We start from the raw sequence: 22,231 nt of genomic DNA, 5'->3' as shown, positions 1-22,231 counted from the left end.
CACATACACATAAATGCTCTCTGCTGCCACCTATGGGTTAGCAGCATTCTACTTTGTCAATGCCTGCCAGGGCTATGTGGAAAGAAGCCCGGTCACCAACTACTCCATCAAGTATGGACACCCTGTACACAGCTTTGTCCTGGCCCGAGGGACATCATTTTCTTGCAGCCACTTCCCCTGGGACATAACCACCGCAGGAAATAACTTCAACCACACACTGTACTGACACTAAATGGGTATACCTCCATTTTATGGATATAATTCTTCTGTTTAGTAAAAGTTTCCAGTTTCACAACACAACTCATCAAGTCCTGGTATCTTGGCTTTTGGCAGCACACATCCCAAGTGCAACCAATCTGCTATCAACCACGATATTGTTAACCGGGGTGTGCCCCAGGGGACTCGATACCATTTTATCACTTTAGGTTGTCTAAGAGCACATTGGTACAAGTACTATTTTGGGGTGGAAGGAACTTTTTGATCACTTTTGTTCCATGTTTCATGGGATTTGTGACCAAAAAATAATCTGTGCAATGGTGAAGCACCCGGCTCCATACATCTGGAGTCAACATTTTACATACAACTACACTTTTACCCCAAAAATAAGACATCCCCTTAAAATAAGGCCTAATGGAGGCAGAATTGCTAAATATAAGGCTTTCCCGAAAGTAAGACTAGTAAAGTTTTTGTTTGGAAGCATGCCTAGTGCCTAATGCCCACCGAACAGAACACCAAGGCTTGCAGCTGTCATTCCTTTTAGCCCGCCACCATTGTCGCCTACCTTTACCAGCCATTGCAGAGCAGCTGCATGTAGGACATGAATACCATCACCTGCCGCCTGATGTTCCCTTCTGCGGTCGCTACTTATAAATGTACAGGCAAGGCACCAAGAGGCCCGTCACCTGACACCATCCCTGTTGTCCCGTGCTGACAGAAGTAGAGCTGCACACAGTCTGCCGTTATCCCGTCACTTGCCGCCATATCGTACGCTGTCCCTGCTGTGCTGTACAAGTGTGCTGTTTTGAGATCCCCCTTGTAGCCAGAACTCGCCATACTGCATGCTCTGCCCCTGCTGTGCATGAGGCATGTGAATTCTTCTTCCTGGAAAAATGAGAAAACTCCTGAAAATAAGACCTTGCACATCTTTGGGATCAAAAATTAATACAAGACACTGTCTTTTTTTTGCGGAAACATGTTACCTGGGAAAAAGAAAGCAGGGTCTAGGCGTTATTTATTTTATTTTTAAGAAATAGCGCTAAATAGCAACGTCTATAGCCTGTGTCTGGTATTACAGCTCAGCTGCATTTCTGGACAGACCCTTCTTTCTAATCCCATGCAAACCCTTTAAATGTCACAAGATATTCTTTTTTTGCTGTCAGGTCTTGTCAAGTGTCAGGTCACACACAAACTAAATACATATATCTGTGCTATGCTAATGCAAGAACAGTGTCCTTTATATAGAATGCTAATGGATCACAAAGCATTTCTCAGGTAATCATTAGAAAAGTGCAGCTGCAATATATCGGCTTAGCTGTTTGTATGGCAACATATCAAGTATCACTTATATATGGAAGACGTGAAATTCTCAGTTGTGTTTTGTCATTACTGCTGGATATTAAAGATTATCTCCCAAGTGCTAAGTTTGCTAAATGTCCTTTACTTATTATGGCAAAGTCAGGTTGCTTACTGTAGAATATCTTTTTATATTTTTCCTTACACATAATACCGCTTAAAGGGAACCCGTCTCTGCACTTCATTAATGTGGCGTAAGGCACCAGCTGAATATATACTGTTGAGTGAATGAAGCAACAGTATATATACATGACCTCTGCTCCATTTAATCACTCGGCTTAAGGTAGCCGAGTGCTGACTCAGCATGTGTTCTGCCACTTCATTCACTTGGGGACAAGGAATCTGTGCTCTCATGATTAGTGAGGGTCTGAAGGGAGGGACCCCTATGCAGGGATCTATCCAATGGGTAATTAGTATTTGTTCTCTAATTACATGTTAGGCTTGTCATTGCCCCTCATAGCCCCATCAGTCATCACTGTGTGACTCAACAGAATCCTCCACTCCACAACTGGGTCCAACGGGCTCAGGTCCAGGTAAAAAAGCAAGGCAAAATAAAGTTTTTGCCCTACTTTTCTACCTGGACCTGCGCCCGTTGGACCCAGTTGTGGAGAGAAGGATTCTGTTGCTGGTACTATCCCGTTGTGGTTGCCTGGGAGTGGCTGCGGTTCATATGCCTGCTGTGGTTGAGTGTTGTGCTTTGTATTTGCACCATCGGGTGAGAATCTCCATTTTCTCTTTTTCCTGATGCCCTTTTGCCTGATTTCTACACTATGGAGCGCTGTTCATTTTTATATTACTCTGTCAAACTTGTAGAGATGAACCCTTTAACAGAGCAGCCAGTGTCTCATCGTCGATTGGTCTTCTCCTAGTACAACTACACCGATACCAACCCTCTACCACCTTTCTTACCAGCTTACTGGCGTTTCTTAAGACAGCTGTTCTCAGCTTGTCTTATAGTGGCTGTTCTGGGTCCTTGCTACTCAGTACACAGAGAGCAGGCCCTTTAGGTGCTCCATGTGCTCACCCCATGCACTCCTCACAGTGCTAAGCTGAGCACCACAATGCCATCCAATGTTTCAGTGCTGGGCTCTGTGTGGGCCTGTGCCACCCCTTCTCCAGTAAGCTGGCACCCAGGAATCTAGGTTTTCTGGTACTTAGCAACACTGGCAGGATCTGGCATCACCCGCTATTTGCAGTGACCTCTCAGTCCTTAGTACAAAAGAGCAACAGATGATGTTTCATGAGAGGAAGGCCAGAGCTCCACAGTGATGAAATATTGGCATCAGTTACATCAGAATTACGAGACTTCCGTGACTGCACCACAACTTTCATGTCTTCTTAAGGTTACAAAAGTTGCAATGTATAATCACACTACAAGCGTATCAATAAGAAAGAGATGGCATAGTATTCAGTCATCAAAGGTTTATAACACCAGGACAGATAAGCTATGAAAATTCTTTGGCCATCTGCTGGCAGTCATTTTGTGCCCTAATTTTGCCTGCTATTTCAAAACAATGGTCGTTATTTATGTAATAATGGATGTTATTTGGGCGCAAAATGATGGCCATCCCAAAAAAGTCAATCAAACGGCTAAAAACATAAAATAAAATTGTGTGGTTGTGCCCTGTATATACAGAATTGATCAATGCGGTTGAATAATATTTCATTCACTAAGAGGGCTGAATAACCTTTGCACTTTGTGCTGTTTTAGTATTGTGTTGTTAAAAGATGTGTGATGGGGCCAGCAAGCAGCTGTGTGACTACTGTAGGGATGTTCTGAAGTGCAGACATGACCTTTGACTTCTGTAGTAATAACTTCTAGAGCAGCCATGACATGTTAAAGGTTAAACAGACTGTGATATTTCTGTTGGGTAAACGTAAGGGAAAGTCAGTATAAGGCCACATTCAAATGTCCATTGTCTGGTCCAATGTAATTTCATGGCCCCGCTCACACGTCTGTAATTGTATGGGGCATGGATGGCTACGCTAATGATGTGCCAATGTAGTGCTCCGTGAAACATAGGGCACTACAGATGAATAGAAAGGGATTCTGGACCAGATTATAGGAAAAGCACATTGGGCATGTGCCCTGGGGTCTCCACCACCTTGAGGCTTGCTTGAGAACGCTTACAGTCCATAGATGACACATACTGCTTATGTACTAATAAAACTATATGGAATATACCTCTGAGCCTTGGAATCTTTGGCCGAACTGCGCTCCTGGAAAAACAAAACAGCAAAATTCAATCTTTTTTGCATATTAACATGCTAGAAGCGGTGGTGAGCAGCGGCAGCCAAATCTCTCAGAACCTCTCTGATTCTTAATGCAGTTTGCCAGTGTTGTGCCTGTCTGATGGACAACCTTGGAGGGTAAGGAGATCAACGCTTAGGGTCTGAGGGCATTTCAGGTTATTGCGCTAGGGAGAACTCCTCTGTTTTTTCCCATCTAGAGGATCTAGGAAACCTACACAATTCCAAGACTATGAAGGTACATATTAGAAATTAATTGATGGATAGAGGTGCTTAACTACTGGAGCTCACATGTTTAAAGTTAATGTCACTGGCATATCTCCTGTACAGACAGGGTAGGTGATTTGTGGAAGGGGTCCTACATTGTCATAGTGACTACATACAGATTGGGTCAGCTCCAATTATATAGATTATCACACTCTTAGACGGTCATAAATTTTAGATAAAGTAGTTTGATGGTTGAACAACCATTCAACTAATGATGGGCAGATGCAGCCATATGCATTTTCAGTTATATGGGTTGTTCAAACTGACCATACATGATCAATGACATTGGGTAAAGGAGGAACGATCTGGGAATATTCTAAGAAAGTTCTGGGAATTTCTTTCCCATAAGATCAATTGTTAACAAAACATCTTCATTTCACGAACAATTTTTTGTCTGACAGATTGACACATGAACATTTCAAAAACTTCTTTTCAAACAATAACACTGGTCTTTCATTGTTCACCTAAAATTAACATTTGTTAAATACTAATCAACTCAAGTTGAATTTCAGTAAAGATTTAAACTTTTTGCCAATGTATGTTTTTCTCACCTGATAGATGGACAGGAGGGTGCGTCAAAGGGGTGGAGGGGGGGGGGTAAATCTCCTCCCACGCACGATTTACGAAGCGAAAACACACTGTCACTGTCGCACGGCAGCCTCAGATTAGGCGGATTTCCTGAGTGCGCGGCTCAATAGATCTATGTAAGACCACCGTACGGAGATACCAGTCTTGATACCCCCCCTCCCCAGTATGTTTGTCAACGCTCTGGGGTAATAGTACACATGGGGCTAATTTTACACATTTACTTTGGCTACAAAATACCCCAAAACAGCACCACAGAAAAATAAAATCATTGTTGCCCTACAGGTATATATCAGCAGGTTTGTATGTATAAGTCTCCATTTAAAGCAATCGTGGGTTCAGGATGGCTTCAACATGGCCTTAATGGGCATGAGTCTTTTTTGTAAAATTAGGTTTAGGAACATGTTCCTTAACCTACAGGATTATGGTATACACTTTAAATATTAAATAAAATTCTCAGGTTAACATTTACATAAAATATTTACTTTTCTCGTGTGCATGACTGTGCCTGGTATTAAAGTATGGTCTTATTAAAGTAAATAGGAATGAGCTACCATCAGCTATATCTCATGGAGAAGAATGGTAAGATTTAGGAAAAACCTTTTTTCCTCTTTTACAATTCTTTAAAGCATACCTATCATTTAGCCAGCATAGCAGGATATATTGCAAAATTCCTGCAGGTACGCTGTCCTCTTCTGATGAGCAGAGAATAGGATAGCGTACCTACAGGAATTTTGCAGTGTATGCTGCCAAATGATAGGTATGCTTTAAATTTCTCCAGTTGGTTAAGAAAAAAAAATCAAAATGCACTGCGGCTATGTTCACACTATGTGAAAAAAACAAAAGGTGGCAGCTATTTTTTAAAATCTTTATAATCATCTGCATTAAAGTCAATAGAATGACGGCCACCCAATACTGTGGGCACTGAACAACAGCTGTTGTTCACGGCGGCCATTAAATTAATGTTCATGCCATGGACTTTTCCAGACCCTAAAAACTTTTCTCCTAATCATAGGATAAATGATGGCAGATAGGCGAGCATCTGATTGTAGGGGATCCATCCTCTGGGATTCCCATTATCTCCAGAACTGGGCTCTGAATCGCCCCGCTTTACAGAGCCATGGGTTATCTGGGTCCGCGTTCTGGACATTGGCACAATTGTTCCATGAGGTTAAACTCCCCCTGTATCACCCCTTTAGATGGTTTTCAGAGAAGGAATTCACCACAAAAATTCTAGAGCTATTCAAATTAATATATATGTATATATATATATATATATATATATATATATATATATATATATGTATATATATATATGTACAGCACATATATTACCAGAGATGGTGGACGCAGTACCCCCCTTACTTTTTAATATAGCAAGCTTACATTCCTTTATAAAGGTTACTTAAGATCTCTGTATCCATCTGAGCCCTGTCCTGCGTTTGTGCAGCTATACATCGCTGTATCCACATCTATGCGCAATGACGCCAACAGCTGTCTCACATCTTGAATTTCTAAAAAAGATGAGAGGGCACACACGGAAATGTATCAACTTATACTGTATGTGAAATTCCTGGAATCCAAGAGCTACAAAGTGTTCCCTCCTTATATGAAGGGTGTGAGGTAAACAGTGGGTGTGTTGTGGGAAGCGACGGTAGTTAATATATCTCTTCATCTGCTGGCTCAGCACTTAGGTGAATTCGATATGCATGTATTATAAGGCTTTGTGCCCAAGGCTACTTTATGGAAATATCTTCCTCGTCAGTCTGACCATGATGTCCAAGCTTATAATCTGAGGCTATAAATAAGATTTAGATTTATGGACTATGTAATAAAGACCAGGCGTGAACAGGCTCGGATGCCATAGAACACAGTATATCCGGAGTATTGCTATTCTGTGCACTTTTATAGTAGTGAAATTTAGAAACTTAAATCTCTTCTACTGGACATTTTTTGGAATCATTAGGTACAGTAAAACGTCTACTGAAGCCAAGGGTGCTTCAAATAGAACATGGCAGATATACTAAAATTATTTAATACTTAGACAGCATAAGCCTAGACTAGACAGTCTAAGAATGTGCCAAATTTATCCCAGTGACTCAGGCTATTTAATAAATTTGGAGTATCTTTAGAATAGGGGTCTCAAACTCTGCCGGGTAAATGGGTCCCACATAGAATACATTTGAAGTTGATGAGTCACATTCCTTTGAAGTTCGATACAATACACAATTATTGTTGTTAATAAATTAGTTATTTGCCTCTATATAGTAATAATGCCCCTAGTACCTCCATATAGAAATAATCCCCCCGTGTCTCTATATAGAAATAATGCCCCATGTGCCTCCATACATATAGAAATAATGCCCCATGTGCCTCCATATAATAATAATGCCCCCCAGTACCTCCATATAGTAATAATGCTCCCCAGTGCCTCTATATAGTAACAATGCCTCCTGTACCTCCATATAGTAATAATGCCCCCCAATACCTCCATATAGTAAAAATGCCCCCTGTGCCTCCATATAGAAATAATGACCCCCTGTGCCTCCATATAGTAATAAAAATAATATCATCTAGTGCTCCCATATAGTAATAATACCCCCCCATCCCTTCATGCAGTAATAATGCTCCCCTCTACACACATTTGGAAATCACTCCCATGTACCTCCATTCAGTAAGAAAAAAAATGAATACATGTCGAGTCCTGGTTCCAAGGAGAGCCCCTCTCTCACTTGATTCAGCATGAGGGCTTCAGGGATGGGATCTCTGGGCAGGCACAATGACATCACCTCAACCGTCCCACTTCACTGTATCTGCATCCAGAGGATGCAGTGAAGAAAGGTGGTTGCCCAGTTATCTCTGGAGTTCTGATGCGCCAAAGCTCCGATCTCTTGAGCTCCGATGCCCCAAGGCCCACATACAGCCCTTCAGGCGCTGTGTGTTTTAAGTCCATATTAGACGGCCTGAGGCCAATGTTTTAAGATGCTTCCTGACCCTGATTAGTTTGGTTGCACATCCTTATAAATTTTCCAACTTCAGTACATCCACTTTATTAACCAGTGCCCAGAGCTGAAGTACATATTCCAGCAAGTCCATTTCTCTTTTAAAACATGGCACTATCCTGCTAACCCTAGAGACAGCGAATTGACTTTGCATTCTGTTCTGTAGTCTATGATCAACAAGTACACCCAAATCCCTCTCGACACGTAACTTTCACAGATTTTCTTCCCCTTGGTCAAACACAATCGAACTAAATCAATAAAACACAAACAGTTGTGCTGTTCAAGTATGGAAAGAAAAAGTAAGTAAACCCTTTAATTTATTAGAGTCTTTTTTAGGTATTTTCCATCACCCTTAAGTTCTTTCTCAACTTGTGGGCCTTGGATAGACTCCTTAATTCCCCAAATTTAAGTTTAGATATATAAAAATATTTTATCTAGATGATCTAGGGACCCTCAAAAACCATAGGCCTGGCATCAGCCCAGATATGCATCTATAAATACTGACGGCTTTACGAATGTTCCTTCAGTTTAGCTAAGGATTTCAATAATGATATTTAGTAGGAGGCATTGTTACAAGACTGGGGGGATAAACCTATTGGTGTATGGAGCAATGACCCCAATATACTGAGCTGAATAAATAGCATTATATTATAAAGAAATATTTTATAATATTACTAGCAGACCAGGGAGAAACAATGCAGGTTACCTTATCCTCAATGTAGCCTGCACTATTAGCCTATATCAGTAAGTATGGTCTCATGAATGATGGACATTCCCATCTGCTTGTGACATCAGTTCTAGGGAAAGAGTGGGTATGTTTTAAGCTGTATCGGCGGGAGCAATGTCTCAGTAACTCTGGAACTCTTACTGTTCACAACCTCATATTTGCGCCTTCTCACCCTCATTCTCACACCTCTTGTGCCTGATTCATGACCCATACTCACACCCCAGGGCCTGATTCACAACGCCTTCTGACTCAAATTCACACCCCATACCTGATTCCTCCCCATGGTCTTATATTCATACCCTTAGCCTCATATTCATACCCCCATGCCTGATTCATGCCCCTTCAGACATATTCACACCCACTTGCCCGATTCACCTCCATCAGCCTCATATTCAAACCCTTGGGCCTGAGCCACACCTCCTTAGCCTCATATTCATACCCCCATGCCTGATTACAGCCAATTTAGACTCATCTTCACACCCACAGGCTCGATTCCCCTTAGTCTCATATTCACACCCTTAGGCTATTTTCACACAACGTAAGTGTCATATTAATCATGGCCGTTGTTGACGATTTGTAACAATGGCCGTGATTAATATGACACTTACTTTGTGCTGGCCTCTATGAAATCCCGTCCGGAATGTATACACATAGTATACACATTGTATATACACATTGTAACTGACATGTCAGTTTTCTGCGGCTGATATTCATTGAATACCATCCGTAGAGAACCTGTCAGTTCAGACAATGGATCGTGCTGCTCGGGCCGCATGCTCCATTGTGTGCAGCGGGGAATTTGGATGCGGACGGTATGATCTTCTGTAACACTGGCCATTCTGTGAAACAGTCCGGTCACGGAACGGCCGGTGTTTCACGTCATGTCCTTAGGCCAGATTTACACCCCTTCAGCCTCATATATACACTGAGCCTAGCAGTCACCCAACCCAAATAGTAAAATTCCTAAAATCAGCATTGGAATCAAGGCACCTGAGGATACAAAAATTCAATGGGGGAGATTTATCAGATATCAGCTTTCATTTTTCAAAGAGTCTGTGAGGAATGAAAAATGGAATCTGATTGGTTGCTAGGGACACTTCTGAAACAGGACTGAGACAGTCCTACTTTACACCATGTTTGAGAAGTCTCCCTCAACGTTTTTATACTGAACATAGCTTCTTTTTCTGACTGGCATGTACATATCTTCCCTCATATGTTTTCTCAATAGACAGACACTAGTGATAAAGGATAGGTAGAAGTGACAGGCGGAGGCAAGCTGAGGAGAGTGCGCATCTTGTTGGAAAGTAATACGGGAGCGTGTGATAATTTGAGCCCTTGCCAGGCTGCTTTGTTTTCATCTTGGTTTCATCTTGAATCTGCTGATCTATCGCTTAATGACTTCTCTTACAATTTCTCTCCTTCATTGCCAACAACCTTATGGATCTAGTGGAATAAGTGAGAACATGTTCTCATAGACTCTGCAGCTAATAAAAGACCATTAGACGTTCAAGGCAGTGAATTATGCTGAGAGTGTTTTTCCTATATACAGTGATGGTAGTAATATCGATCAGGATTCTTGGAGAGAAATTATCAATACAAAAACCCAGCAGTAAATGTGGATACTGTTAGTTTTATGTCACATTTTTTTTATTGGCGGGAGGGGGGGGGATTCAAAACAGCTCCCTAGACCACTTTTTCAAGGTAGCTTTCCTTGGAAGTCAGTGTTTTACTCTGAAACAGAGTCTATGAATGTGGAAGTGTATGCCAAGGCTAGAGATTGCTCCAGAAGGAAATATTACCCATCTGTAGACAGCTGTTTTTGGAGTAAGTGCCCCTTGTCAGTACAAGGTGCTGACTGTCTAGTGTGAGGACTATTATAATAGGACCAAAGGGGTTACATTTCCCCTTAAGGAGAGAGCCATAAAGACATGTGGAGACTTTTAGACCGTTCATGCTCCACTGGGAATTCTGGGAAAAAGGGATATGCAAAGCAACTGTAATACTAGGGGTATGGCAGATGCCAGGGGTCCTGCTACTACAACACATCCCCACTAGAACACCACCCCTTCCCTCTTACCTCCCATCCTCCATCAATAAGGACACTGGACGCCGATTAACGATGGAGAAATGGCCACAGCAGCCTCTTTATTGAACATAAACAAATATCCATAAAAACATACAGATATAAACAAACATCCAGTATAACCGTAAACATTGCATATGTATAACGTATAACTAACAACACCTGGGTGGAGATGGATGGCCCGTATAGCAGCATAAGCTATTCCCCAGTCGCACCGCGCTGATTCCGGGTTGGCAAATATGCCAAATGCCGCTACCCCCGGTTCCTATGGAACCTTTACCATACCTCCGACTATGCGAATCCCATTTTTAAACCACCTAACCTATACCAAGGGTTTTGACGGCAGGGGCTGCCACCCTTCCACCTGACCTCCAGCATCTCCTTACTTGGCGCCATCCATGCCCACCCCCACGGAGCTGCCGCGCCGAAAAACCAGGCCTACCACTTACCGGCCAAATAATACAGGGCAGGCGGGTTGTCTTCAGTACAGGAGCCAGGCACATGTGAGTTTTAACACCTTCCCTCCCTTTTAACCCCTTAGCTACAGCCCCATCCCCGCTCCTCCCCTACTCTCTCCTGATTGACCCTACCAGCTACCTACCCTCCCCCTGCTCCATTGCACTCCCCCCTCCCTTAACTGACCTTCTCCTTACCCCTCAGCAGCCACATGCTTTAACCGCTAACCCCTTCATGTCTGGGCTGCCACTAGGCTGCGCCCTTTATCGCAGCCTAGTGGCAGGGTGCTGACTGGCTAGTGAGAGGACTATTGTTGTGGGACCAAAGTGGGACCAAAAAATTTTTTCTTAGTTATTTGTGGGTAAGCTAAATAGCAACCAAGCTGATGCCAAGTCGGTGTTATTGCCCTGATTTGACTGATAATGTATAACTAATATGCCTCGTTTTGCAGCTACATCATACCTTGACCTCATACTAGTGAATTGGTGGGAAAACCATGGCTGACAGTGGCACAGTGGCTATCACTGTTATGGGTGAATTATCACTAGCAATTTTATAGTTTTTTTTTTTTTCTGGAGATCATCTGTGTTGCGTGCAGTACTCATAATACAGGTGTATATAGTACAGGGCGGGGGTTGTAGACTGTCTTATACTGTCCCTCATGAGGTGAAAGTTACAGTATGTCTAAATATTACTAGTGTTAAAACAAGAAATATTACAGGCTGTTTTTTTTTTTGTTTTTTTTTTTACTTGTATTTAGTGGCTAAAAAGGGAGTAGGCCCAGCGAAGAAACCTGTGAAGCCAGCTGCCAAACCAGCTGAAGCAGCCAAAGTGGCCGCGGCTCCTCCAGCTGAGGCTCCACCAGCAGAGGCACCACCAGCAGAGGCTCCACCAGCAGAGTCCCCGCTCCCAGGGGAGACTTCAGAGGAGCAAAAAGGTAAGGTAGAGCAAATAAAACACGTTAATGCTATTAGTGGATGTACGCAAATTAAGTTATTTGGACTGTACCTAAATTTAGGCACCTATTGCCCAATATTTCAAGTTTTTTTTTTTATTATTTTTAATCTTTGGACAGTACTTTGAGATATAACACTGAAGGAAGGTTTAAAATCACTATAATAATCTCATATTTAGATTATCCAGTGAAAGCCATTTTAAAGGGAATCCCTCATCATTTTCATGCTGCCTAAAGCATCACTGCCCACCAACTTCTCACTGCCCTTCACCCTTGATTAAAATGTCTCTCCCTATTCTGAGCAAGGGAGAGCTCAATCAAGGCTGGTAGGGTTGGGAGAAGCTGCCGGGGCCCCTACAATGACTTGTGGCTCAGGCAGCATGCAAGTGATGGTCCCCTTTAAATGTAGCTTTCTTGTAAATATGTTTTAATATAGGCAGAATGTCACTTAATAAAATGTCAGAAGCTGTAGAAGAGCTGGATTCAGTTCTGACATTTCATTTAAATAAAAATCACCTTATACCATTCGTCATGATGATAGATATGACTATAAATATAAACCAGGGGTGTTACCAAACCTTGAAAAGACCCAAAGACACCACAAGGAACCAATACTGCAACTCTTGTGACCCAAATTTAGCAGCTGCTGCTACCCCTGTTATTGTGTTTACTGCTACAATGCTTGCTGCACCCAATGCTTTCTTCCTACATGTTCTCTACACTGTGCCTGCTGCTGCCTCCAATATGGTGCCTACTGTCCCCGAATTCTGTGTCTAATATGCTGTGCCAATATTGTCCTTGCTGTTTGCCTCAATTTTGTTCCTGCTATGCTGCCTCCCAATACTGTACCTGCTGCTATACCTCCCAATACTGTGCCTTCTGCTATACCTCCCAATACTGTACCTGCTGCTATACCTCCTAACACTGTACCTTCTGCTATACCTCCCAATACTGTGCCTGCTGCTATACCTCCCAATACTGTACCTGCTGCTATACCTCCTAACACTGTACCTGCTGCTATACCTTCCAATACTGTACCTGCTGCTATACCTCCCAATACTGTACCTGCTGCTATACCTTCCAATACTGTGCCTGCTGCTATACCTCCCAATACTGTGCCTGCTGCTATACCTCCCAATACAGTGCCTGCTGCTATACCTCCCAATACTTTGCCTGCTGCTATACCTACCAGTACTGAGCCTGCTGCTATGTGTCCCAATACTGTGCCTGCTGCTATGTCTTCAAATACTGTACCTGCTGCTATACCTCCTAACACTGTACCTGCTGCTATACCTCCCAATACTGTACCTGCTGCTATACCTTCCAATACTGTGCCTGCTGCTATACCTCCCAATACTGTGCCTGCTGCTATACCTCCCAATACAGTGCCTGCTGCTATACCTCCCAATACTTTGCCTGCTGCTATATCTACCAGTACTGAGCCTGCTGCTATGTGTCCCAATACTGTGCCTGCTGCTATGTCTTCAAATACTGTACCTGCTGCTATACCTCCCAATACTGTGTCTGCTGCCATGTCTCAGAATACTGTGTCTGCTGTCATGTTTCTAAATACAGTGCCTGCTGCTATGCCTCCAAATACTGTGCCTGCTGCTATAAATTCCAATACTGTGCCTGCTGCTATACCTCCCAATACTGTGCCTGCTGCTATACCTCCTGATACTGTGCCTGTTGCTATGTGCCCCACTACTGTGCCTGCTGCTATGTGTCCCAATACTGTAGCTGCTGCTATACCCCCAATACTGTGCCTGCTGCTATACCTCCCAATACTGTGCCTGCTACTATACCTCCTGATACTGTGCCTGTTGCTATGTGCCCCACTACTGTGCCTGCTGCTATGTGTCCCAATACTGAAGCTGCTGCTATACCCCCAATACTGTGCCTGCTGCTATACCTCCCAATACTGTGCCTGCTGCTATACCTCACGATACTGTGTCTGCTGCTATGTGCCCCACTACTGTGCCTGCTGCTATGTGTCCCAATACTGTACCTGCTGCTATACCCCCAATACTGTGCCTGCTGCTATACCTCCCAATACTGTGCCTGCTGCTATACCTCACGATACTGTGCCTGCTGCTATGTGCCCCACTACTGTGCCTGCTGCTATGTGTCTCAATACTGTGCCTGCTGCTATACCTCCCAATACTGTGCCTGCTGCTATACCTCCCAATACTGTCCCTGCTGCTATGTGCCCCACTACTGTGCCTGCTGCTATGTGTCCCAATACTGTACCTGCTGCTATACCTCACGATACTGTGCCTGCTGCTATGTGCCCCACTACTGTGCCTGCTGCTATGTGTCCCAATACTGTGCCTGCTGCTATACCTCCCAATACTGTGCCTGCTGCTATACCTCCCAATACTGTGCCTGCTGCTATACCTCCCAATACTGTGCCTGCTGCTATACCTCCCAATACCTGCTATGCTGACACCCAATACTGTGCCTGCTGCTATGTGTACCAATACTGTGCCTTCTGCTATACCTCCCAATACCTGCTATGCTGACACCCAATACTGTGCCTGCTGCTATGTGTCCCAATACTGTGCCTGCTGCTATGTCTTCAATTACTGTGCCTGCTGCCTTGTCTCCAAATACTGTGCATCCAAATACAGTACCAGCTGTCATGTTTCTAAATACTGTGTCTGCTGCTATGCCTCCAAATACCGTGCCCGCTATGCTGCCTCCCAATACTGTGCCTGCTGCCATGTCTGGAAATGCCGTGCCTGCTTCTGTGCCCCAAGTACTGTGTCTGCTGCTATGCCCCATTCCTCAATACTGTGTCTGCCCTTAACTATTGTTCCTGTATTGTCTGTTTCCCTCTGAATGCTGTGCCCTACTGTATTATCCTATGTATCCTAGACATGTTCTCATGCTATCCAGCAGTCTAGGAAGAAATGATTGTCACTCCTGGAATTATGCAGCTAAGCACTTCTAATAGCATTCATATGCATCTGCTTTCTAAAAACACAAATATAATTGGCGATTACTGGCACATATGGTCCTAGGGCGTTGGACAAAATTCTTGGACAATGTGCTCCTGATCCATAGATGTCCCTACTTCAGACTACAATTTCCTCGAAAGGGTCACAGGGGGAATATTGGTCTAAATCCATCCCCAGGGACTGTGCTGAGGCCTAATATTAGACATCTCCTCTAAGGAGCAGTTATTCACCAGGTTCTAATACTCACACACTGCAACAAGCTGGAAAAGACGCAGCACATTATTACAGTAGGTAAGTATAAACTGTTTTGCATGTAGAACTACATTCTACATGCTAAATCAATCCAATTTGGTACTTCTGTCCACTTTATTTAATAAAACCTAGAAACCTTACATAGAAAAACTTAAAGAAACCTAGAAAACCACCAAAATGGTGACACCACTATAATTACCCATAAATCCCTGTTTTCACAGTGGCTCCTCATCTAATCTCTTTTCTCTAAAGAGAACAATGTGGGAAGAACATACAAACTTAGGCCACGTTCAAACACTGTATTTTTACAATAAACAATGGGCATTGTTGTAGTGTATGCATTCTGTTTACGCTACGGCCTGTGTTCTCTGCGGCCGCACAAAAAAACCCTGTCAATTAATTTGTGCGGCCGCAGAGGACACAGGCCATAGCGTATACAGAGTGCATACACTACGGCCGTTGTTCCATACACACTAATACGATTCCACGCTGTCAATGAACAACGGCCGTAGTGTATGCACTCTGTATACGCTATGGCGTGTGTTCTCTGCGGCCACACAAAATAATTGACAGGGTTTTTTTTGTGCTAACAGGGTTTTTAGCCTGTGCTCACAGTATAAAGTACGGCTTTCGGCTATACTTTACATTGTGGTCTGAGGCAAATGGGAGTGCGGGCACACCCGAATGTGCCTGCATTCCAACCAAAATCATTTTATGTTCATCCGGCCGATACTGCAGTATCGGCAAGGTGAACATGTGAGATGGCAGCCATTGTTTGACACGTCCATGTCACACAATGGGCGTTGTTCTTGCCATGTGTAAACATGGCCTTAAAGTGTACCTGACATGTACTTGTGACAGAAGACAAGAAAGTAGGTTCCAACGGCACTGTGTATAGGAGTCTAATGGCAAGTGTAGGAGAGGGTGCATGCGAGATGACCAACAATCCCAAATGCTGGTACTGTATATCAACATTAAAAAGGCAAGAGAGTCCAAAAGCATCCAGTAGTGTGCAAAAAGTTTTCAAGCTTTCATTGCATAAACCAGGTATACAGCAGCAATGTTTCAACATGCTAGACAAAGACCTCTTAGGTTGAAACATTGCTAGATACTCAGTTAATGCAATAGGAGCTTGGAACCTTTTGCACACTACTGGTTACTGTTGGTCTCTCTTACACTTTTAATATTATAGAGACATGTCAAAAGTTTTGATTGGTGCTGGCCACTTCAATGTATCTAGTCACTCAATGTATGTTTGATAAAGACCTTATTGGGTCCAAACACAGCTTCTTGGATATCTAATAAAGCTTTGAAGATTGTTACTATCCCGGGTGCTGTTGGACCTTCTCCCTTTATGTCTAAGGCATGTCAGAGGACATTTCATTTAGGTGTAGCTCCCCCAGTCAGATTTGAACTCAGAATTATAAACCTGACTATCCAAATTTCAGTGCCTGCAGATAGGCACTGACAGCTAATTCAGCTATAGTGTACAATCATTGTGTAAAAAAGCCATGCAAAGCAAATCTCCAAGGACCATCAAGATTAACACTATGCCCCAAGGTTGTAATAAACTGAGAAACTCTCAGAGAAAAAGAGTGCCCTGTGCCCCCTAGACCTCCATATACAGTCATGTGACAAGGCTTTAAACTGCTTAGGGGCATCTGGGAACAAAGTAAGTTTGTAGCATGGTAATGCATGTGTCCCATGTGTCTCTCATATGTTCAAGGCAGTCGTTTCTGAATGCCCACCCCTTTTCTAACTTGGTCCCTGGAGGTCGTTATGATGGCCAATCTCTTATTCTAATTTCTATGGCTACTCTATGTTCAGGCACAGAAATTCAGACATTCAGGCCATGTTCACATGGTGTAAGGCACCGGCCATTCTGTGACCCAAGCAGCAAGTGTCAGGTAAGATCATACTGGCCGGTACTGCAGTATTGGCCGGATGATCTTCACTGCTGTTGAATGCGGCGGATGCGGGCGCATTCATGCACACCTGCATGTGAATTCGCTGCTGTACAATTGTGTGCACTGACAGGTTTAATGAATAGCAGCCACAGAAAACTGACATGTCAGTTTTTTTCGGCACCGCTAGGGATCCCGGATGGAGTGTATACTATGTGTAAACACTCCGTCCGGGATTCCTTTAGCCTGCAGCACTACGTAAGTTCCATAGTAATCACAGCCGTTGTTGCAAATCGGCAACAATTCATCTACCCTGATTACCCGTGGCTCCTTTTCTAGCTCCTTCTGATACCCTGCTTGTCAACATCCGTACTATCATGACCTGCCTACTCAGGTACTACCTAATGCCCCTATTCCACGGGGCGACTATGAGGAGCAAACGAACGCTGTTAGCTATTAGCGGGTGACCGCTAGATTGCCCGGGCAGTCCATAGAGGATAGCGGCGGTCTTCTGCCGCCGCTCCTAATCCACGGAGCTGCTATATAAGTCGCTTGTTTTCAAACATGTTGAAAAACAAACGACTGCAACGATCAGCCGACATGAACGATGTCGGCTGATCGTTGCCTCCTTTTCCACGGGACCATTTACGGTCAAAACGGCCGATAATCGTTCCATGGAATAGGGCCTTAAGATAGGACACCACCACAGCCAGTGATTGGCTGAGCATACAGATCCTCTTGAGACATATTAGAACCAGTAAGAAATGGCAACAAGCAGTGGACCAAAAGGCGCTGGAATGGGAAACGCTGGGGACCAGGTTATATGAATTTTTTTAAATACTTTATGAGCCCTAAGCAAGCTATAGAAATATCTGGCCTCATTTCAGTTTATGCCCGAATACAGCTTATAAAATATCCAGTATTACAACCTTGGAGCCTTATGTCAATCCTGAGCAAAATTATCTACAAAATTAAAGATACTTTTTAAACTATGCGACCTATTATTTACAATGTTAGACAGAGTTTTCTCTGTTTGAGGCATTTTTGTTAAAGTAGGTTATTTTATTGTACTTTCTTTTTATGTTCTGAGAATTATTGTCTTATCTGAATGCAATGTGTTGACCGTATCGCTTCAGCATGTTGTGTGTTCCACGTCTATTTGTCTCTCGGTGTATGTACTATAAATGTACTGTATGTATATTTTATCTATGTAGTAGTGTGCCATTTTTGTGGTTTGTGTGTCTTCTGTGACTATCGTGTAATGAACTCGGTTATAGCCGACCTCCACTACAAAGACGCCATAAATAGTGGAATAATGCACCCTATAACCTTGCCCTTCTCCATAATATATTGTCCAGACTGGACCAAGGAAACACTTGACTATATGTCAGGTTTACTAATGTTCTGGTTAACGGAAGATGCACAAGATGACTCAAAATCCTAAGAAGTTGTATCTACTATATATTTATTGGTCTCTTCATGTTGCACCAGTCTGTTTTAAGTCCCTTCCACTTAAGCCATGGGAGCAGGGCCCAGCTGTGGAGGGTGCAGACATAGCAATCTATGCCCTGTGCTCGATAGGCCATATGGAATGTGGTTAGAGGCTTCAATAAAGATTTTGCATTGGGATTCAAGTCACGCCTCAAGTCATGTCCATGAATCAGGAAAGGAACAATCAAGACAGGAGGCACAAGAATGCAAAAAGAAGAAAGATGGAAACTGTGAACTGAAAACATGGAGAGAGAGACGTGCGAAAGACATTGCCTATGATCCAAGAAGAACACCACCAATGATTTTTTTCAACTTCACTTCATCGTTCTCTTATCTATGGCCATTTTCTTTATGAACGTTGCGCCACGGAGCTCCAGGCACGCCGTCATCCTGGGTAGAAGAAGCCGACAGATGTTCCAGTGCCACATCTTATATGATATATGATGGCCAACTCTTAATGACTAGAAGTGTTTGTTCTATGTGTTTTCTATGTGTTTTTCTGTATGCTATCTATGTTTTGCATTATATGAACAGTAAACTGCTGTAAGAGGGATATTTTTCTCAGGTATCCACTCATATACTGTACGTATCATCTCAGACTGACTAAAACTTAATTGTTAGCCACTAAATTTAGGCAGACTTCAAATTCGCCAGATTAATCAGAGTTGACTGATATATGTGGCGTATTTGAAGATTGCCTCTTTTTAGTTCGGACCAAACTACATCATATGCTAATATTGTAGCACATTTAGACCCTCCCACCCGTACATAAAGTCGCCCCCATTTACAGAGACCACACCCCTTTGATGAACCCAGTGAAAAAATGGCAGTTAAAATCACCAAATCCTAGTGCAATTGCAGTAATGTTGTGTTACCCATTGTCACCAATCATAATCCTCTTGAAAAATTAAAGCGGCCCTGTGATAGGTTTCATAAATCTCCCCTTATTTATGTATTTTTTTTTTACTAGGATCCCTTCATACAGAAAGGCATAGTTGGCTCCACTTTCCAAAACAATAAACAAAAAGTATGCTAACACACAGTGCCCAAGCATAATCCGAAGGAACACATGCCGTGCCCTCAGGCGTCTATGAATACATTCAGGATTTGCATCAGGATCATTTTCTGTTGTAAATGTCAGACATACAAGTGGTGTGAACACAATCTTGAGACAGTCTTAAATCTCCCTTTAGTTACTTAACAGAGTTAACCATTACAATACTAAAATGGTCCTTTTTTATAATCCCTCTCAGTTGGAGCATGTACAATGAATCATTGGTATCACAGCTATCACTAAAAATATATAAAAACAAAATATTGGTCTTTAAAAACTTATTTTGTTACCTTAATTTTTTTTCTCTTCCTCTCCCCTGATAAGTCATTTCTGGTCACTCATTTTTAGGCTATGTACACACACTGTCGTTTTGCAGCCATCCTTTCGACGGCCGTCATTTTGATCCGGGTCATTAAAATGACTGCTGTCCAAAAAGGAAGGCCACAAAACGACCATGTGTGAACAGAGTGTAAGGGATACAGGGTAAATTTATAGGGCACTTAGGACATGTATAAACAAGTTATTGGTTTAAAGGGAAGTATCTAACCTGCTTACATCTCCTTATAGGGCACAGGGCACTAGGGGTTAAAGGTAAGTTTATTACCTTCATCCTGGGTGCCCTTTCTGTGATATAAGAAGTTTACTCCTTATGCAAATTTATGCTAATACGCTTTTGTGAACTTAGGGTGGGACTACTGTCCCAGTGTGCTGCCCCTCCTAATAAGTATCAGCAGAGTGGACCAGCCAGGAGGTGGGGCGGCCAAAGTGGATTGGTGTACTAGGGGTGGTAGTCCCGCCCCATAGCACCAGAACGACTTATTAGCATAGGGAATAAACTCCTAATATCACAGAAACGCAGAGGATGCAGAGGATGTAACTTACCTTCATCCTCAGTGCCCATCCTCAGTGCCCTTTAAGAATTTTTTTTTCTGTTCACCCCCCAATTTTCCCTTTTACTGTTTACATTTTAATATAATCCTAAAATATTGCAGTTTTCAGTGTGGCTACCAGGCCTAAAACTAAGATAGGACCTTTTTACTTTTTTGCTGTAAAGCTGTAAAAAAAAAAAAAGACAGCTGAGGTGAGATGGCAGCCCCTATAATAATGTATATAAAAATGAAATGAAAGAAATCAGAATACAAAGATCAGAAAAATAGAACATGTTTCAGTATTCAGCTCTAATCAGTGAAAAGTCTTGTCCTTTTTTATATATTTACAGTAAAAGCTACATTTTGAACACCAATATATTTCATAAAACATGATATGGTCTACTGTAAGGTACTAAAGAGGACATCACTTATTATATACGTCAGCTATAACTACTGTAAAAAAATATCAGAATAAAAAAAACATCTAAAAAAGACACAAACTGAATTCTTAACCAATCATTGAGCAGTTAGTCGCCTGACTACCACTTTAATAATCTGGATAAGAGAGTATCTCTTATCCAGCACATCTATGCAGTACATAGATAACCCCCTGACCTCAGCGGGCATCATGTAATAATTTCCATTGTGGTGGTCCAGTTACTCCCTAAGATCCCATCAATAGGATATTATGGAATACATTTTTTTTTAATGGGCCTCTGTAACAAAAATGAATTGTCCGTAAAGGATAATGCATTGTCTGACATGAAGGGTTTATGGGCCTGTGATATAGATTGGCCTATTGAATATCTTTGTGGCACAACCATTTTACTATACGAATAACAGAACAATATGGATCTTAAAATGTAGATTTATCAGAGCAGGAAGAACTCTTCAATAGAACTTCAGATATGGTTGTGCCCACGATACATATACTTATATAATAGTCATAGTTCCATCTGGGTGGCAAGCAATGAGGATAATGTAGTCAAATATGGTTCACCATGGTTGTGACCGGCCTTAGTTCAATGAGTTTTTGTTTGGAAAAATGGTGAGAGTTATCCTCATATATTTTTAATGTCTGATAATAATAAATCATATATAATATGTGCCTATATGTGTTTGTCATTGTGAAGCATAGTCTTGGATGTATTGTATATGTGCATGCTATTCCTGTTGTATATGTCTCTGTATGTGGTGTCCTGTGTTGTCTGTATGGTCTATGTGTATTAGAGTGACATCTGTCCCGTACAGTATGCTGAGTTATAAAGAATGATCTGTGTGTGATGTTTTCATGCATGTAAATGTTGACTTTTCTATTTGTATTGTCTGTGTTTGTTGTTGGCTCCATATATGTTTTTTTTTTTTGCATGTTCTAGTTTTCCGTCCAACGTCTGTCACCGATGGATCGGGCTGTAGCCAGTTTTGGAGTTACAGCTGAAGAGCCATTTTGCATGTGGCATGGAAGACCCGGCTTGGAGAGTCATCATGTCAGAAAAAAACAATTACTTTTCATTGCAACACAGCAATGAAACATTGTTTGCACATTTTCTTGTTCATGGTTGGTGTAGCGCACGGTACACAACTTGGTGAATAATGCCTATTCGTTACATTTTTTCTGAGCATACATTTTAATTTTTTGATTTTCAGAGTATTATGACGAAGACTTGGCACAGGATGGTAAGTCTTGAAAACTTAGAGACATAAGCAGTCATCAGAATAGATATACGACACTTCATTAAGAGTCGAAGAAAACCAAGATACTTTTAATACCTTAAGAAGATTGGATTAGTCACCTTTCAGTCTG

General features: G+C 42.3%; 1 protein-coding gene across 2 annotated transcripts in view; it reads left to right on the top strand.

Annotated features, from left to right (window-relative positions):
- The window catches only part of LOC138769868 (myosin-binding protein C, fast-type-like), an 87,285-nt gene that overhangs the window by 8,683 nt on the left and 56,371 nt on the right, over positions 1-22,231 (top strand). Inside the window, exons 2-3 of one of the 2 annotated variants that reach the window (XM_069948589.1) lie at positions 11,703-11,879; positions 22,075-22,104. In XM_069948589.1, coding sequence (XP_069804690.1) covers positions 11,703-11,879; positions 22,075-22,104 — 207 coding nt within the window. The remainder of the gene's footprint in view (positions 1-11,702; positions 11,880-22,074; positions 22,105-22,231) is intronic. The other variant, XM_069948591.1, reaches the window with a different exon arrangement.

Source organism: Dendropsophus ebraccatus, chromosome 12 (assembly GCF_027789765.1).
Source record: "Dendropsophus ebraccatus isolate aDenEbr1 chromosome 12, aDenEbr1.pat, whole genome shotgun sequence".
NCBI lineage: Eukaryota > Metazoa > Chordata > Amphibia > Anura > Hylidae > Dendropsophus > Dendropsophus ebraccatus.
This window is presented reverse-complemented; position numbering and strand designations above follow the sequence as displayed.